The 19,215-nt window shown below is 41.0% G+C and overlaps 1 protein-coding gene across 1 annotated transcript in view; it reads left to right on the top strand.

Moving 5' to 3' along the window:
* The window catches only part of GLS (glutaminase), a 56,136-nt gene extending 37,008 nt beyond the window's left edge, over positions 1–19,128 (top strand). The window contains exons 15-18 of the mRNA XM_065068942.1: positions 14,801–14,862; positions 15,635–15,711; positions 15,875–15,938; positions 16,193–19,128. Of these exons, the coding sequence (XP_064925014.1) occupies positions 14,801–14,862; positions 15,635–15,711; positions 15,875–15,938; positions 16,193–16,349 (360 nt within the window). The 3' untranslated portion in view covers positions 16,350–19,128. The remainder of the gene's footprint in view (positions 1–14,800; positions 14,863–15,634; positions 15,712–15,874; positions 15,939–16,192) is intronic.
* The last annotated feature ends 87 nt before the right edge of the window (positions 19,129–19,215 follow it).

A 19,215-nucleotide genomic window follows, 5' to 3' on the forward strand; every position in this document is an offset into this window, starting at 1 on the left:
AATAATCATCTAGCGGGGTATTGTAAAAGGATGGGCTCCCTGTCTTTGAAGCCTAGGATTAAAATGTTTAAGCAAAACAATGCAGAACATCATTTTTCAGTGAATTTAAAGTCCTACTGGGATGAAGAGCTAAATCTGTGGTGCAGATGTTGTTAATAAATGTCAGTCACAAATTGCTGAATAATAGCTGTTTTAGAATCACATCACTGATGGTAAGGTTAGCTTTGTCAGTGCATGTCTTGAAAATAAACCAAACTAAGTAAAGGCAAAGTCTTGAATTATAAAAATGTCTCACCTGTTTGAGGATTTTACAGTAAACTAGTAGTTATAGAGACAAAGCAAGTATTCAGATCCTGCGAAACTACATCTTTACCAGAAATTGCCTCGATTGCAAGAGTAAACATAATGTGTCTTTGCTGCTAATGAAATGTATTTGCAGTGATGACATGTTGCTGGTTAAATTACTGTTTTAATTAAAAAAGGAAAATGTATGTTGCAGGATTTGCTTGACGTAATTCAACACATTATTTTCTGATGCTTAGTACTATCTGAAGAGAATTCTAAAAACATGGTTGAGGATGGAAAACTATTCCATCTGGGTTTCAATTTGAAAATAAAAATCTTTACTGTATTTGTGTCACTTACATACCAAATTTATGGTAGAGGCAAATCCTACCTGGGAAAGATAAGATTAAGGAAACTACTAGATCTTAACTATGCATAATAAGAATATTTAGGGTACAGCTTACACAGTCTTTACTTTAGATATGTATATTACAGTTCTGTAATACGTGCTTTTGAAGCCTCTCAGAATTTAAGCCAGCCTCTAGTTTGGAGGGGTCAGGAGGAGACTCCTTTGGACCAATTATTTTGTAACTTGCCTGCACCCACAGATTCTTGTTCTGGGGTGTCTGCGGAGGGCTCTGGTTCACAGAAGGCTGGGATTATAGTTAGGCCTGCCAGGGGGACTTACCCAAGCCTGCCTGAAGTCTGGTGAGCGGGGCTGAAAGAACACGGTGATGGAGGCTAGTCGTTCAATGTCTGAAGTCTGCAACGGTTTTAGTGTTCACCTGCGCTACAGTAATAGCAATTCTTGATATTCAAGCATTTTAGCTGTTTGTTTTGTTTTTCTTTGTCAGCATCATTAACATTTCATTAGAAATGTAAATGCTTTTAAAGGTTTATTTTAGCATTTGTGTTGTACTTTTATGGCTCAGTTGTTACCTGTCTCGTTTTCCATTTTTCATTTGCATTGTATGTTATTTATGTATCTTGATTTCCAGCATGCTTATTTTTGTATTGTTTAATAAATTTATTTTAAGCTGATTTTTATTGTATTTTTTTCTCTCAATAGAGAACAGATTTGTTCAAACACAGTTTTGAGACTGAAGTGAGGTAGTGAGCACTCCATTCTAAAAAAGATAGGTTCTTGAAAAGTAGATGGAATAAGCAGATTTGGTTAAACCAGTCATTAAAAGACCTTCCTGAGATTTCTTAAACACTTTGTGCAATAATCTAATTATTTTTCTCTTTGATCTGTTGTCTTTGAAAGTTGAAAGCAAAAGTTGAAGTAGTGGAACTCTCTCTCTGTGGCTTTCCTAATAAAAATGTCACGGTGCAGCAGGATGTTAATGTCACACTGTATTTGTGTGGTTTTGAAGGTCTGATTCAGTCACTTGGAAAATATGTGGTTAATGGTACCAGTGCCAGGGCAGTAACTGGTGATCCTGAGCATTATGAATTGAAAATATAGCTTGACCATAATTATTAATTTGGCTTTTCTGTAGATTGGTTTATAAATTGCAGTTACTTGTACTATGTTTTTAAAATTAGCTGTATGTTCCTTACACATAAAAAAAAATCCCATGTCAAAAGAGTTTATTCTCTTGAAGTCATAAAGATGGGGAAAGATAGAAGAGTAGTAGATAGAGAAAACCAGGGGAAATTTACTGTGGAATTATTTTGGCTCTTATATTTTGGTTTTCATTGTGCATTTGTGTCAAAAGACCAGTGGGTGGGTAGATGAATAAAAAGGCAGCGGAGTCACAAGAGGGTGGGTGGGAGTGGGACAGAGTATGTTGGGTTTTGTTTCACTTGGTCTTGATACATACATGTCATTGATGCACAGTAGTTAGCTGTGAGCAAAGTAGTTAATTACAAGTTTCATAATTTATATAAAATGTTTTAGTGTCCTGAACATTGTTAGTAGGGTTTTACTATTTTTTTTTTAATTGTTTAAATATTTTTGTAGTTTTCTGATGGGAGTTCAGAAGATGAATAGACTTTTTTCAGGAGAATTCTTACTGGGATGACTCAATACACGTAGTAATTTATCATCAGTGCCGAGTCTCTTTGTGGAATTCGGATATCGCAAACGTCTATAGTAGTTGCAGGGGTGGCAAGAGGCTTTAAATTAGGTAGAAATCTGACTAAAACTTAATTATGTCTTTTTTATTGTTTATCTTGTTTGTTCCATGCTGCTTGTACTGCATAGCAAACACATGACTTAAGTAGTGTGTGTGATGAGAGACTTTTAAAGGATGGGTCACCCACAGCCCGTTTTCCTCCAGGAATTTGTCTTGGTATTTTGGATAGTTTGTCGCAGTCTAAATTATTAACTGCCTACTTAGAATCAAGAATCAAGTAGCATTTGGTTTTTCTAGACAATATTGTGTACAAAATAGAAATTCTCTGTTTCTTTTTGGTTTTCGTGCAGGTAGAAGTTAGTTTTATTATTGGCGTCTAATACTGCTTTATGCAGACTTTTGATATCACTTCAACACTTGGCATTTTAAAGTTTTTGCAAGACTGAAGAGTGGCACAGCTCTGTACCTAGTGCAATTACTTCATGTAGTGGTTAATCTGAAACTGAAGTTTAAATAAAGCCCTACAATAGAGTTTAAGGCAAAAGTGTGGTAGTGACAATTTTTCTTGGCACCACTTTAGGTAGTTTAAACAACTTCATTTAGGTAATGAAGCTGATGTGGGTGCATGACATAGAGTAAGGCAGATAGAGTTAACTTGGACTGTGCAAATTTGTATGCGCTGGGAGAATGATGGAGACAGGGTTGAAGGAAGTTAAGTAGCACTATTATTTTGTGAATTATCGGCATTTGTTGTGCTCTTCCTGTTAGAGATCACCATATATTAATTTCATTATTATTTGGTCAGATGTGGAATAAAGGATGACTTTTTTGTTCTTCCCGTGTATTTGCACTTCTATTAGTCTGTTTGGCATTGTTATTTTTCAGTGAAACTGTTTGAATTTTATTTTTATATGTTGAGTATTCTGAAATTTTCAAGTTATTGTTTTGATAATACAGTCAACAAATATCTGTTATTTTGTTTGGAAGGTTCTTTAATAGCTAAGTGCTATTGTTCATTAGGCTTTTCACGTGAGTTGCAAAACAGCTGGTACACACAATTTTGAACTATTCGTGAGTTATTACAGAATTCTTGTGCACGCTGTTAATCGGGAATTTATCTTCCTACTGTATCTCTTCTTAAACCAGATCAGTTTTGCTCTAATACTTCCATCATCAAGAATTTTTTCTTAAGATCCCGTGGAAGTTGTCTCTTTCTGCAGCTGCTGGTGACTCCTCTCTTGTCAGCGTCAGGTGGAGATTGTGTGGAAAGGTTCAGCTTTCGGGAGTCCTAGAAGTAGCGTAGGTAAAAAGGGCTTTTGATCAGCAATAACTAACATTTTCACCTCTTGATGTATTTTTCTACTGGATCCTAATTAATGTTTTTAACTAAATCACTGACAAAAGGTGACTTAAGGGGTTTAAAACTCTGTATTCCCTTTACCTTTCTATTAAAGCATAACAGGCTAAATGCAAACATGGAAGCATGTTATTTGCTGAGAGACAGCGTGTTACTATTGGGACCCTTTGTCATCAGAGCACTTATCAAAACAGTGAACTGAGAACACAAGTGGTGTGATAGGAAGAGATAACATTGCTTGATTCCTGTTGATGTCAGTCACCGCTCCAGCTTTTCCCTTGAGGCTGGCAGCTTTATTGTTTGCTCAGGAATTACGCGTTCAATATCAGGCTTTTTTGGACTGGTAGACCCGTTTTTGGTTATTATGTGTAGCTGTGTGGTAAGTGCACTTCACACTTCTTTTAAAGGACTTGTCTTTTAAGCTTTTCCGACCTGTAATTGTTTCAAGACAACTAATTAAAATGTAATCTCGGGCTGAGAATAAATTGTTCTGATCATTTGTGTTTAAAAAAAAATTACCCATGCCACTGCAAGAAAGGATTAAGAATGATGACTGAGGAAAAGGAGAAGCAGTCGTAGGAGAAGCTAAAACACCCAGGTACATTTTACCCCGTGAATCAGAGGCTTGGGGAGAATAATATGGCTGTTGCCAGGGTTTGGAGAGAAAACTGTGGAGGCAGGGGCTAAGAGACATTTCCAGTGGAAGAACAACAGGTACTGAATAAATAGTCTAAAAAATAGAAGGTTTCTAGAAACTTGTTCCTAATAGTTTTGAAACGATTCTCCCAACAAAAGTAGAGCACAAATTTCTGGTAAGATTTCACCTATTCTGCTTTCAACCTGGAGGGTGCAGTCGGTCTCTTGCTTGTAAAGGTTCAGTAAATATCTCTTGAGAACATCCTCCTTTATTTTGGGAATAATTCAATTCCTGCTCTGAATCCTATAGTTAAGAGTAAACTGTCATCCATATTTGCAAAGTACAGACAGCCTGGGACACGGGAGCATTGCCCGCCTGTGTGGTTATCAGTTGCAGTCAACAGGTCCTTGAAAAGGCAGCAGACGTTCTTTTGTCCCTTCTGCTTCGTGCAGCGAGTGTCACTAAAGCACCCGTCAGCATTCTGCTTTATTTGGGTGGCTGTTGTTGATCCCACTATTTTGGTCCCAAATCTTGCAGTGTTTGTCACGTCTGTAGCCACTACTTCAAAAGCTCTTTCCGCCTGCCCCCTGCCACCGTGCATCCAGAGTCAACTGATCAGTGTTCATTCTTCTAGTTAAGATTTCCGTATATATTCTGTGCTTTTGCTGCAGAAGTGTTTGCAGGGTTTGCTCTATGGAAGGACTGAGCAGCAATATAAAACTCTGTATCATGAGACGATGAGGACCCTAAGATTCCTGCAGTAGTTTTCTGCGAGAGAAACTCGAGTTTCTCTTCCCAGTATTCTTACCTTTTGAAACCAACATGATCATCCCCAGAACAATGGTTATGGGTTGAAAAAATTTAGGATCATCTGTGAGTTGTTCAGGGATGTCTGTGGCAGAATAGTATTGGATGTGTTTGTCCTAGTACCTCTTCCTTAATATTGGGCACTGTAGTTGTGTATAAGGGAACCTTGAGGCTTTTTTTCAGGAGTTGTCTTTCATCCAGAGAAGTTTCTGTTCCTGGGATCTTATCATCTTAGGCTGATGGAGTTGATGGCTCTGAATCTTGAGCTTTGACTTGTCTGTTCTTTTTTCCTGTGTTCCTCTTGAACCAGCTCATCCTTAAATGTCGTTTTATCTGCTACAAAGGGAAGGACACAAATGATCGTGTGCTGTTGCTCCTACTTTCCCATTTTTTGTGCTGAGAACACCCTGCCTCTAATGGGGGTACAGGAAAGGAGAAATGGCCCCATCCACACATCCTGGATATTCTTATGATGCTACGTACTCTTTTCTAGATAAAAGTAGAGTTTGAATGTCCTGGTTTGGGGGAGTGTGCAAGGATCCACCTAAACTTTGGTGTGACCCACTGCTCCACGTCTGGAGCTCTAGTTCTAGAGTGGATGTTGGTGAAGGGACTGATTCTTCTGCCTCCCTTGGGGCAGGCAGTGGTGGGAGTCACCAGTCATGGCTGCTCGAAACAGCCTCAGCTCTCCCAGGGGGTTTGCACAACTTGGGAGTGCAATAGGGGGACACGGTCTTGCTGAAAGAATCACAGTTACTGGAGGTAAGTAGATGTTTCACTTAAATCTAGCAAACATTTTGTTTAATTATTGAACTCTGAACTAATTTTAATTAAATAGTCTTATCTCTAATGTAAACAGAATCAGTTTACTGATACTTTAGAACTAATCAATAGCCAGAAAAGTAAATAAGAAGTCAGTGCAAATTCACAGCGTGTGTTGTTGTGAAATAAGGTCTCTTGCTTTTGCAGCCTGCCGTCCTCGAGGACAGCCAACCAGTCCCATTGTCACTGTCTTCCAGCTGCTAAAGCAAAACCAAACATAGTATAATATGAAATAGACTATTACTTAGGAACTTGTGAAGTATATTGCCAATATGTAGCATTTTAAGTTTTGTTTACAAGATGATAAATCTCATTTAAAAATTAGAGGCAATGAATTTCAGTATTCTGTGAGCATGCAGAGGCAGAATTAGTTGCAGAATTGAGCTCAGTCCAATCTGTGACTCGTGCTTTTCCTCCATATGTGTTGAAAGATTATTTTTAACTCCTTAAAGAGCTTGCACCTCCTGCCTGTTACTATTTAAGACAAATTAGCCTTTTCCCGGGTACTGAGATGTTTTGAGCATCACCAGTGAGACAGACTCTTCTCAGAACTGTGTGTCCCCTTGATGATCATCTTATGAGTGAGAGGTTGGGATTGCAAGACGAGAATTCTGGTTTATTCTGTGTTTCGTAGCTGCAAATTGAGAAGAAAAGGTAACCCTCTGCTCCCAATTACTGCTCCAGTGTCCTTGTTAGGCTTTCAAAATTTTATGCAAAATAGTATACCAGCAGAGAAGATGGACAAACAGTTATGGTATTGTGCTAGCTTGTAGCAAGTATCATTTTTAGATGCTTTTAAATACCTAGGTTATTTTAAAGTATTCTGATGAAAAAAGGACTTTGGGTGGAGATGGGCAAAGAAAATTAGCTTACTAATGTAATGTAATGTAAATGTAATATTGCTACTACAATTATTTGCGGTTTCAGGTAGGCGTACTCTAGTACTTTAAACTTTTTGACGCATCTCTAGAAGGTTTGAATCTGAAGGACATATGAATGGTTAAAATCCACTGAAACTTGATGAGTAGAGAGAGAGAAAAAAACCAATTTATGCTCAGCATTACACCTACAGGAAGGCTTCTCCTTTACTGACTTTATCCAGTAAAGGCAATTGACATTTGTTCTCCAGCTAAAGGAAGGGGTTTGCAATTTTTTTTTTCTTAGTGTCAAGAGGAATCTTCAATGTCTAAATTTCCTCTAATTAAATGGTTTTTTTATATTCAGCTACCTGCACAGCTCCTGTGGCAGGTGCTAAGATTGAGCTACCAGCACAAGCTTGTTTGTGCATTTGCACTTTTGAGACTGAACTGCACCCAGTCAAAACTCTTTTGCTCTGTTGTCAGACTTTTAAAGGGACACTTTTAGGACCATAGAATTGTTGTGTCAGATATCCACCTGCCAACTTTAAAATGTATGGAGTCAGAGGAAGAAACGGCCAGCTTTGTTCTCAGAGGTCAGATTTGGATTTGAAACAATTTGAAAAGTTCAAGTGCAAAAAGAGGATATTTCAAAGTGTACTAACATTTTGACCAGCTTGATATACGATTAGAGGGGGGAAAAAAAACCAGGCTGAGAAGCTGCTCTGTGAACTTGGGTAGCTAACTGGCTTGCCTGAGGTTTTTGCAGCTGTAGGAGTACAGAAGCTTTAAAGCTGCTTTGGGTATGAATATGTGAAAATACAGCCCCTGTGGCTGCAGTCTCAACGCGGCTCCTGGGAGAAACAGCTTGTGCTGTTTACACAAATGGTGTTTGAACAGGACTGCCGATAACTGTACAGCAGTTACCGAGGTATAAATAAGTGTTTTCTGAGTCTGTTTTCGACCAGCAGCACAAGTTACGTGAATAATTGCTGTGCAAGCGGCATTTCCAGTTAATTCCTCCAGGGAGACTCCAAAAATAAATTCCGTGGTAGCAGCTTTGAAAGATACTCTTGTAGCTTTGGCTCCAGAAATAAATGCTGCTCCACAGTTCATAAAAACTGAGGGAGCTGGATATTGTCCTCTGTCCTGGGCTGTGGAAAGGAGCTTGCACCATCTAGAGGAAAAGAAACCATGGCTGGTGCATGGACAAAAAGGACAAAAATCTTACTGGCTGTCTTAGTTTCAAAACACAGAGGTAAATATTTGCAAATTCCTAAGTTACTTTTGCACTTTTTTCACATTGCATTAGGAAACAAGGATCAGTAGTGCAGAAAATAGGCCAAAGAGGTGGAGGGGAAAAAATCCTGAAGAAGAAATGAAAGCTTTATGGACCACTCAGGCTTGTTTGTATTCTCAAATATAGCTGTATGTCATTAATGTAAGTGTATGCATTAATTCACACATCCTCTATTTATTTCCCTAGAAAATACAGCTCACCTTGACATCAAGGAGTGGTATTTTAAAATACAACTGTGGCTGTCTCTTTTAGATTGGAACAGTGATTGTATTTTCCCCCAACATTACCCTTCTCAGCAGACTGTGGACAGCAGATTTCAGTTTATTGCAAATTAATTGTAAATACAAAAATGGTCAAGTTTTAATAAGTGGTCCTGTGTTAGTGTGTGAGCGTACAGACACATGGGTTCCTCACTGAGACTCATCCCTGATGTATTTTTATCCTTCTAGGGACTACTTGCATTTTTGGTTTCATTTTGAAGTTGAAGCTTCAAAATTCATTTTGAGCAGGTGTGTGTTTGTTTTTTTTTTATTTTGAAATGTTACACGCTGGGAGAAAGTTACCTATAGGCTGCCTCTCAGCATAGTTGAATTACGAGTTCAGTGTGTAGAAACTGGATGGCTAAATGTTTAATTTGTGCTCTGGATTGTCTTTTTTTTGGTTTCAACAATTGTCGTCTTCCAAGAATTGTTTTCCATTGATTAAATAAGCATCTAAAATACTGGAGTTTTTCTGGGGAGCAGGAGGAATGATTGCTTTTTGCTACATGTTCTCATCAGGGGGCTCAGCTTTGGGAAAAGTAGTACAGCAGCATTAATATAAAGTCGAATTCCTGTTGGTTTGGGAGCTTTAATTACTTTGTGCTGTCGCTCTTGGCTCAGGTGAACTCTTTGCTCTTGCCTCACTCGTGGTTATGTGGCCATTTGTGAAGGTCGGGAGAACAGGAAGGCTTCACACTTGCCTGTCTCTTCCCAGCATGAAATGCTAATCCTGGTTCGCTAGACAAACGCTCACCTTAGACAGCTTTACAGTCTATTTTTTGCATTTCAGAGTTAATCCAGCGCTGAGCTGGATTAGCGGTGCCGTGGCAGAGCTTGGTGTGGGATGGAGAGGTGTGCGGGGTCCCTGGGTGGTGGGTCAGCGTGACCCAGCTGCCATGCAGCGTGGGAGAGAAATTACTGCCAGGATGCGCAGTTTTGGGATAATATCTGTCAGATTTTTTGTATAAATAAGGAGATCATGCTGTGTCATCCTCAGTTGTTGGTGCAGGTGTCGAAGGAGGACAGCCAAGGTATCACAGAATCGTGGAATACTAGGTTGGAAGGGAGCACAAGGGACATCTGGTCAAACCTTTCTTGGCAAAATCTCAGCTGAACCTTAACATGTCCCATGTTGGGGAATCTACCACTTCCCTGGGGAGATTATTCCAATGGCTGCTTCTTTTTCCCTCTTGCATCTAATCAGTATCTCCCCAGGAGTAACTTGTACCCGTTGCCCCTCGTCTCTTCCATGGGACCCCTTGCAAAAAAGGGAGTCTCCATCTTCTTTGTTCAGGTACAGTAAAGTTCTTGAGAAACAATATGGATTCAAACCACCTTCCCCCACTGCAATTTTTTGAATGTCTTTTTGAGAGGCTTTGTGGCATTGTACCTAAATATCATGTAAAGAGCGTTGGAAAGATGAGGGGGGTTTGTCTGTTGATCCTTTTTTGTGTTGCCTTTAGTAGGACCATTTTGAACTATTAGGCTTGACTGTGTTCCTCAGCCACCTGCAGAAACAGTGAAGTTGGGAGCAATATTTTTTTAGACTGTAAATTCTGTGATGTTTTCGACCTAGTGGGTGGGGAGTGTGCTCAGGAAGCAGGACACAGTAGGAAATTAAAATCTACATTCAGTGACCTTTTTAGCTAAGAGCTTCTCATGGAATTAATCCAGCTCTGAGCTAAATTAATTTTTTTTCTGAAGGATTTGTTTTCTTTGCGTGCACAGCTGTCTGGCTTTTCTCTCCTGACCCAAGCAGAGGACAGAGCAGAGACTCATCCTGCTGTGCCGGAGTCATTGCAGCGGTAGTGGAGCAGGATAAGTTTGTAGAATCATCATAGAATGTCCTCAGTTGGGAGGGACCCACAAGGATCATAGAGTCCAACTCCTGTCCCTACATATGACAACCTCACAGTTCACACCATGTGTCTGAGGACGTTGTCCAGTCTCTTCTTGAACACTGTCGGGCTTGGGGCCATGCTCCAGCACCCTCTGGGTGAAGAACCTTTTCCTAGTGTCCAACCTCAGCCTCCCCTGGCACACCTTTCTGCCATTCCCTTGGGATTGGTCACTAAAGAGAAGAGTTCAGAGCCTGCCCCTCCTCATTCCCTTGTGAGGAAGCTGTAACCACAATGAGGTCTTCTCTTAGTCTCCTCTTTTCCAGGTGAAGTGACTTTTTCCAACGAAGTGACTTTAGCTGCTGCTCCTACAACTTCCCCTCCAAATCCTTCACCAACTCCATAGTCCTCTTCTGGACACTCTCCAGCAGCCTTATATCTTTTTTATCCTGTGGCACCCAGAGCTGCACACAGTGCTGCAGGTGAGGTCGCACCAGAGCAGAGTGGGACAATCCCCTCCCTGCCCGGCTGGCAATGCTGTGCTGGATGCACCCAGGACACAGTTGCCTTCTTGGCTGCCAGGGACACTGATGGCTCGTGTTCAACTTGCCAATGACCAGAATTCCCAGATCCTTCTCCACAGAGCTGCTTTCCAGCCTCTTATCCCACAGTTTGTATGTGCAGCCAGGGTTGCCGCGTCCCAGGTGCAAAATCCAGCACGTGTTCTTGTTGAACTTCATGCGGTTGGTGATTGCCCAGTTCTCCAATTTGTCTGGGTCCCTCTGCGGGGCCTCTCTGCCATCAAGGGTGTTGACAGCTCCCCCCAGTTTTGTGTCATGGCCAAACTTGCTGAGCAATCCCTCAAGTCCTGAGTCCAAGTCATTTATGAGGACGTTAAAGAGTGCTGGCCCTAAGACGGATCCCTGCAGAACCCCACTGGTGACTGGTCACCAGCCCGACATAGCCCCATTTACTAGAACCCTTTGAGCCTGGCCTGTCAGCCAATTGCTCACCCACTGCCCTGTGTGTTTACCCAGCTGTGTGCTGGACATCTTGTCCAGGAGAATACTGTGAGAAACAGTATCAAAGGCTTTGCTGAAATCCAAAAAGATCACATTGACAGGCTTTCCTTGGTCAACTAGGTGGGTGACCTTGTCATAGGATGAAATTAAGTTTGTTAAGCAGGACTTTACCCTCATGAACCTGTCCTGGCTGGGGCCAATGACTGTGTTGTTGTTCAGATGTTTTTAATTAACTCCCAGAACAATCTTTTTGCACCAGTCTGTGTTGAGAGGAGTGATTCTCATCTCAGTCTCGTACGGGGATTCTCTATTGACTGAGACTATTCAAATGAGTCTTTTCCTGTGGGCTGGTTTGGGTGTGCAGCTCAAACAGAAGAGGAAGGCTGTTAACAAAGACAATTTTGATACAAACACTCTGTAAAGGCTGTTCACATGTACCAGTGAAGCACTTCAGATCAATTAGACATGTTAAAATTTCACCTGTAACTTCACCATATTACTGCTGAAACTAAACATTTTATAAACAGTTTTAAAATTTTTTTTCTTGAATTCGCTTTTTATGTCCAGCTTTGCTTATGGTTGCCTTTCGAGCAATTTTATTTCATACCTTACAAAATGTGTTAATTTTTGGCCTGGACTGTGCTGCTGACAGACGAGGGTGAAGTTACAGAGTTGGGGTGTGTTTTGTTGCCAGCAGATCCAACCTAATTCTTCCATACAATCACTGAAGTCTCAGTTGACATGGGGGCACGTAGCCCTAGGGGGTTATTTTAGCTCTGATGGCTGCACTCGGTCTGCTTTTTCCAGCTTCAGTTCATTCCTGACGAGTTTTGGATAATTATTCTGTGAATAATTGCCCTGCTAAATTTGTTTTTCTCCTACATTTTGTATGCCGTTACCTTCACTGTTGTACAGAGAGCATTCGTATTTCCTCTCAAATTTCCTTCTTATCTAAACAAACAGGATTTTTTTTTGTCTGGACTTGTATTTCTTTTTGGTTTGAGCTGTCAATAAGTTGTTTTTTTTTGTTTTTTTTTTGTTTTTTTTTTTTTTTTAATATATAATAATGTGACCTTGGATTTTGTTATTTACTTTAAGAAAGGAGCAGCTTTAACCTCTCCCAGATTGCCGAGACATGGCCTAAGATTGTGTTAGAAAGCGTCAGGAATCTTCAAATTACATTTTGTCACATCATTAATGAAAATGACTTCTTAGCAAAATGTGCGGCTGAATCCAGAGGGAATCTGAGCCCTACCTGCATCTGGAAAGTTATTTTTTTTGTAAAGACGAAATGCGTGTTATTTGTATTTTATTATTTCAATACACATTTACATTTCCCAGAAACATACAGAAGCCTGGCCAAAACAATCAGTTACCTCTGAAATGTTTTTTATTAAAGACAGAATGCCCTTTGCTCATCCTACATTTGGAAAGGGGGAGAGTATTTGGCACCTCCGGGACCCAAAATGCCTGAGTGTGGCCAGCCTGGTCTGCTGGCAGGGATTATCAGTTTTAGTTCCCCTTTCACACCTGTGTTTAAATACAGCCTGCAGCCCAGTGTCTGTAAAAGATGCACATTATTTTAGGAAGTTTTAGCATTTTGGTGTGACTGTGCTGTTTTCTGTTGGAAGCCAAAGGGGAGCGTTTGGGTGTTCGCTGCTCGGGGTGGTGCGGGCGATGCCGTCCCCGCGCAGCTCCGACTTTCCCTCAGAAACGAGGAGACACGACATCCCCGGGGCTGCTCGTGGCGGCTTCTCCCCTGCTCTGTAGGTGCTGTGCTGAGCCAAAAGCAAGAGAAGAGGCTGTAGGGGTGGGTGAGCTCAGCCAGGGACAGCCAGCTCTGCAACCAGAGCAAAGCCCACGCTGACCTGCTGTACAATTCTTGGGCACACCTGCCCCATTATCTTTTTTTTAATCTTTTCAGAAGCTTTAAACAAAAACTCCATTGTTGTGGGTCCCTTCCAACTCAGGACATTCTATGATTCTGTCAAAAAAACCTTCATGGGAGGAACAGAATTACTTCAGCCCTGGGCCCCAGGCTGTGAGGCCAGTCAGGTTTGGAAGCAGTCTGGGGGACACTGAGCCTCCCGAGAAATGGTGATGGGGACCTGCAGGTCCCTCTGACACTTGCTGGGCAAAGCTCTGAAGCCTGATGGACCTTGTGGTGCAAACGGGCAAGGAGCTGCGGGAGTTTGTGGGTGCTGGAGGAAGGAGAGCAGCTCTGGTTCTGTCCTGGCCCTGTCAGCCTGTTTCAGTCTCTCCTTGTGCCAGCACGTATTTGAGGTGTAAAAAAATAACAAGCAATCCACTACTTTATGGAATCACAGAACAGTTTGGGTTGGAAAGGACCTCCAGAGCTCATCCAGTGCCACCCCTGCCCTGAGCAGGGACATCTTCACCCAGACCAGGTTGCTCAGAGCCCCGTCCAGCCTGGCCTGGGATGTCTCCAGGGATGGGGCATCCACCACCTGTCTGGGCAACATGGGCCAGGGTCTCACTGCTCTCAGTGTAAAACATTCCTTCCTCGTGTATCACTTACTTTGTTTTGTAAGAGGCACAGATGTTGGCTCGTCTGGGGCCCTGTGAAAATATGCCAGTGTTTTTGCAGAAATCTGTGGGAGATTTGCTTGTGGGTGGTGATTTTCTGCGTGTGTTTGTTTCTCCTTGTTGTGGAAGGTCAATGCAGCAGCAGTTTTCTCCTTTATCTCTGTTACTTGGCTGGTGGCAGCAACAAAGCTTTGTAGGCTCAAAAATCCACGCCAGCGTTTGGAAAGTTTACTGGAAAATGCTGCGAAATGGTGCCTAGAAGTGGTTGTTTCTGACAGAAGCTGAGGTGGGATGCTTGAAACCATCTGTCCTGTCGTTTGTAGCCAGGTTGCGTTAAAAATGTGCATGGGACAAAGTTGGTAGCCTAACAGTGCGGTTTCTTGTTAGTTAATACAGCTGAGAAAAGCACTGCTTGTCTGAGACTTGCCCTCTGTTCTTTGATCTAAAGAGATCTTGTTTTTGTCTGCCTTGAAACCTTGCTTTTCGTGTACTGGTTCATTATGTGACAGAATTGCTGAAATGGTGTATTTGAAGAAAGTCGCTATATTAGGTGTATGCTGTAAAAAACAAAACCAAAGCAAAACAACAACAACAAATTGTTACTTTTCCAGAATGAGTTTGTCTTACAAGGTGTTCACGGTTTATGCAAATGGATGCTGTCTTTGTAATTCAACTCTGTATCACTGGGCAATCGAAGAGAGAAATATGGTTTGTCCAGACAGCAAAGCTTTTTTTTTACCACAGTAGAACAGAAGTGCACATTTTATGATTCTTTAACTGACTTCAACGGTGGAAAGTCAGACATATTATGCAAGTACTGGCAGTGAAGCAAGCTGGAATGCATTCGTCCAGTGTTTGTACAGCAAAATATGGCCAGAGGTTCACAAGCGCTGGACTGACTGGCCGTGCTGGGCTTTTGTGGGTTTTCCATTTGTTTTCTTTTCGAGGAGAGAAGCTGAATAAACTGGCCTTCATCTCTCTCTGTAGGTGAAGTCTGTGATAAATCTGCTGTTTGCTGCCTACACGGGGGATGTGTCTGCACTCCGGAGGTAAATACGGGTGCGGGTTTGGGAGGAGGAATGCTGCTTGTTTGATACCTAATGCTGTTGTTTATTATGAATATGCACCGTGTCCTTGTTGGGGACATCCGAGCTGCACTGGAGATTCAATAAGGTCACACAAAAACTCAACCAAACAGAAAACTTCAAACTTTACCATCAAAAAGCTACCCTCACACTGTCCTAAAATCCCGTCGTTTTCCTGTTCTTTGGATTGTACTGAAATAAATTTCCAGGATTTTTAGACTTGGGAGTTCTTCCTGGCACAGATTTACTTTGCCTTATATGACTTCGCTTATCCCTCTTATATTTTAAAATTAGATACAGTGACTCTGCAAAGACATTTTTATTCTATTTTTATTTTATTTATTATTTTATATTTTATATTTATTTTATATTATAAAATTATATATAATATATTATATATAATATATATGATATATATTTATATTTATTTTATATAATATTATATATTATATTTTATTTATTATTATTTTTATTCTATTTTTGTTCTATTTTTCCTTCTAACTACTAGAGATCAGAAAGAAAATTAAGCCCCTACCTTAATTTTAGAGCCAAAGCAATAAGGGCTGCTTTCGTTATAACTGAATGGGCTCTTGATGCTGTTTATATCCTCTTGCAGCAGATGTTTCATCATTTTAGCATAGGGGTATCGTTCCATGCTGGTTTTGTAACTTGCTTTAATTATGTAAGGCCTCTTTGTGGCGTGGTTTTAATTTATTTTATTTTATTTTTTTGTTAGATTTGCTTTGTCAGGAATGGATATGGAACAACGAGACTATGACTCACGAACAGCCCTGCATGTAGCAGCTGCAGAAGGTGATGTCTCCTCACATGTGCTTTGCTCTCTCTTAATGAAATGTGGTCACTTTTCTTTATGGTATTTCACTATATATATGCATACCTGCTTTTCAAAATGTTATATGTCTGTATGCATAGTTATAAATAAATATGTATGCTCACAATCCTGCTTTTCTTACAGGACATGTGGACGTAGTTAAATTTCTGCTGGAAGCGTGCAAAGTGAATCCTTTCCCCAAAGACAGGTGAGTGGTTTTGTTGCCTGTTTGGAAGTCTTAAGCAAAGGAGGGCAGGATGCCTGTAATAAAAAGTGGTGAACCATTAAAACAATTATTTAAAAAGCTTTGTTCTGCTTAGGAAGCGTTTTTAGATACTGAACTTAGTGTAGTCTGTGTGCTGAATTATTAGCACGGTCTATCAAGAACTAGATTTTTTTTTTGGTAGTTTTTGGCTCTGTACTTAGGTGCTGATCTTAGAAATACTCTGCTCCTTCTTGTAGGTGGAATAACACTCCTATGGATGAAGCTTTACATTTTGGACACCACGATGTGTTTAAAATTCTTCAAGAATATCAGGTCCAGTACACGCCATCAGAGGATTCCAACAACGGGAAGGAGAACCGGACGGTTCATAAAAATCTGGATGGCTTACTATAATCATCCTCAGCTAGATCCTAAGAATCAAATCACTTACCTATTTAATTGTGGTATGCATAAGTAATGAAGAGCGTGTGTGTTTCTATCTGATAGTGGTATATATTTTACAGAAGTCTCTGTTACTTCAGTGTTATGTTACAGGAGTTTCTATACGCACAGGACAAATCCAATCTCTCTCAAAAGAAACAAAACCAACGAAGAATCTCCCTCCATAATGTGAGCAATATTACCTCATGCTGCATATAATTGATGTATAAAAATATTTAGCTGTCGTTGGCTTTACTGTGCACTACTTAATTTATTTTTGTGTTCTATGTGAACTCTAGTCCGTGGTCAGGAATTTTTCTGCTCAGTTTTTGTTTCTATAACCCTCTGTTTCCAGTTTGGCTGGGATGAGCCAGAGGATTGTTGGGCATGAGTGTCAGTGAGGTTTTCCAAAAGCTGAGGGTGCTGACGTAGATGTAGGCTGGGTGTGTTAAGTAAGGATCTGCACTTATCTTTGGGAAAAAATAGAATAAAACTTCCACACAACCTTGTTTACATGATATAAATATCCACAGAGTATATAGGCGACAGTTGTCAATGGTCTGGGCTTGTTCTTAGAGATAGTCTTGTCAGGGACTCTGTTTTAAGGTTTGTTTGACCAAATGGCATTGGGGAATGTGATTTGTCATTTCAAACTGTGTTTAGTGGGGTGTGGGGTTTTGTTGTTGTGTTTCTTCCGGTTCTTTTTGTCTCACCTCCCTCCTCTCCGTGTTCAGCTGCTAAAGCGTTTCCCCGTGGCTGGGGCAAGCGGGTGCTTCGCAGCCGTGTTCCCGCAGGTGTTCTTGCACTACAGCCTCGACAAGCCGCAAAACCCCCCTTCTGGGCTCACGGGTCGTCTTATCGGCGGGTTGTACCGGGAACCAGAGAGGGGAACGGAATTAAGCGAAAGGCAAAGTACTAAACCAAATATTACTTGTAAATCTGACTTAATTCAGGCTTGTGATAAGGAACACGGCTGCAGTGAGAACAGCTTTAAGGAGCATAGAGCCAATCAGAGCATGAGCAGGGCAGGAGATAAGCCAAATTTTGGGGGTATGTTCCCTCCTTGCACTACTGTCAACCAGGGAGCGGGATGTGGCAGCGGTGGGATGGGTCCCACTGGCGTTGGGTGGGAGTTTGGCAACAGGAGCGCAAGCAGGCGATGCCTTTTGTGGCAAACAGCGGCGTTTCTGGTGCTGCCGCGGCAGCCCGGGCATGGGGAGTGTCAGTGCCGATAGTCATTGTTGGCAGAAGGACGACGTTCTGGTGGTTCCCTGTCCCACACGCAATCGCTTCTGCTGGTGCTGTGGCATCAAACCTCAAAAGTGAGCAGTTAAGACTTGGATATTCACAGAACGCCACGGGGTTTTGGGCACAGCAAGAATTTTAGCACAAGATTTTTAGGCGAGGGTTGTTTAGGATGTGGAAAAGGAGACTGAGCTTGAGAATTTTGTATATGGCTATTTTTATTCTAGCACATAGTGTATGAGTCATTAGTCGCTCTCAAAATTCAAATTGTTTTGTTTAGACACCAAAATCCTCCAGAAATAATGTCCTAATTCTTTCTCGGATGGCTCAAGCACTTTATAAAGATGATCTGAACCACATTATCCCACTTTTGCAAATGAGTCCACTAGGGCACAGAGAGAGGTGACGTCTCCGGGGTGACCCAGCAGGTCAGTGTCATTGAGAATAAACCGTCTTGGGCTCTGGCTCTTCACTGAGCCCTGTTGGTCACTGAGAAGCACAAGGTCTCTGCTGCACCTTGAACTCAATTCCAACCTGTTTCCTCTGGCACCAGATCTGTCAACTTCAGCATAGAGGAATGGTAGCAGAGGGAACTCCAGTTTAGTGTTCTCTATCTCAGTGCTCATCTGACTGCTTCTAGATTTTATTTTTTTTTTCCTATTAAAATGTATCCTTTGGCTTCTCAGAAAATCACCTGATTTAACTTGATTTAATTGAAATTTGCATTGTTCATACTGGCATTTTTAAAAGATAGGTATATTATATAATACACATATATACAAAAATAAACCAAAAGGAGTCATTTTAACTGAGTTAGCATTAAAGATCATGGCTGTCCCTAAACTTAACGCTTTCCTAAATCATACTGAGTGCTTTTAGCTTCAGTGCATTTCTGCTGGTTAGTTTTAGTGTTTTCTCATTGTGAGAAGATGCTTTATTTTGTAATGTCCAATTTGGCAATGCAGCTATTTAGACATGGCGTTATTTATAAATATAAATATATGCAGTACATTGGGTTGGCTGTTGATCATTCATGACACTGACATGTAGATTTTTGCCGTAAACAGCTTTTTGGTTTTCTTATCAAATGCTCCAAAGAGGATTCCCCCACTCCTTTGTTTTTATGTCATATATGTTTCTTCTGTACCACAACCTACAAATCGTTACGCTAACTTAATGCTTTGTACTCAGAAATATTGTGATAGTCTTAGCATTAATTAGCCTCTCTTTGTGAACAAAATGTATTGTATCATATTTTTTTTGCTTCGGAGCTGGGCTGTCGGTGACGATACTTGCTGGCGGTGTAATTCTGGTCACGGTAACGGGGCTGATCTGGACTTTTAGATTCTGTCTTGTGGGGAACAGACAGTGATGAATGTATTTCTAGCAGTTTCCCATGATGAATCTAAACTTGAGCTGTACTGGTTCTGAAAATGAAAGTTATTTATTTTAAGAAATGAAATCCAGATAGCATTGCTTTTTACAGCATAATAAATGGAAATACCAAGGTGGTGGTGGTGGTGTGATTCATTGGTTATCGATGTGATTCCTGTGGAAAGAAGCTTTTGGTCACAGGGCAGGCTGGCCAGGAAAA

This window comes from Columba livia, chromosome 7 (genome assembly GCF_036013475.1).
Source record: "Columba livia isolate bColLiv1 breed racing homer chromosome 7, bColLiv1.pat.W.v2, whole genome shotgun sequence".
Taxonomy (NCBI): Eukaryota; Metazoa; Chordata; class Aves; order Columbiformes; family Columbidae; genus Columba; species Columba livia.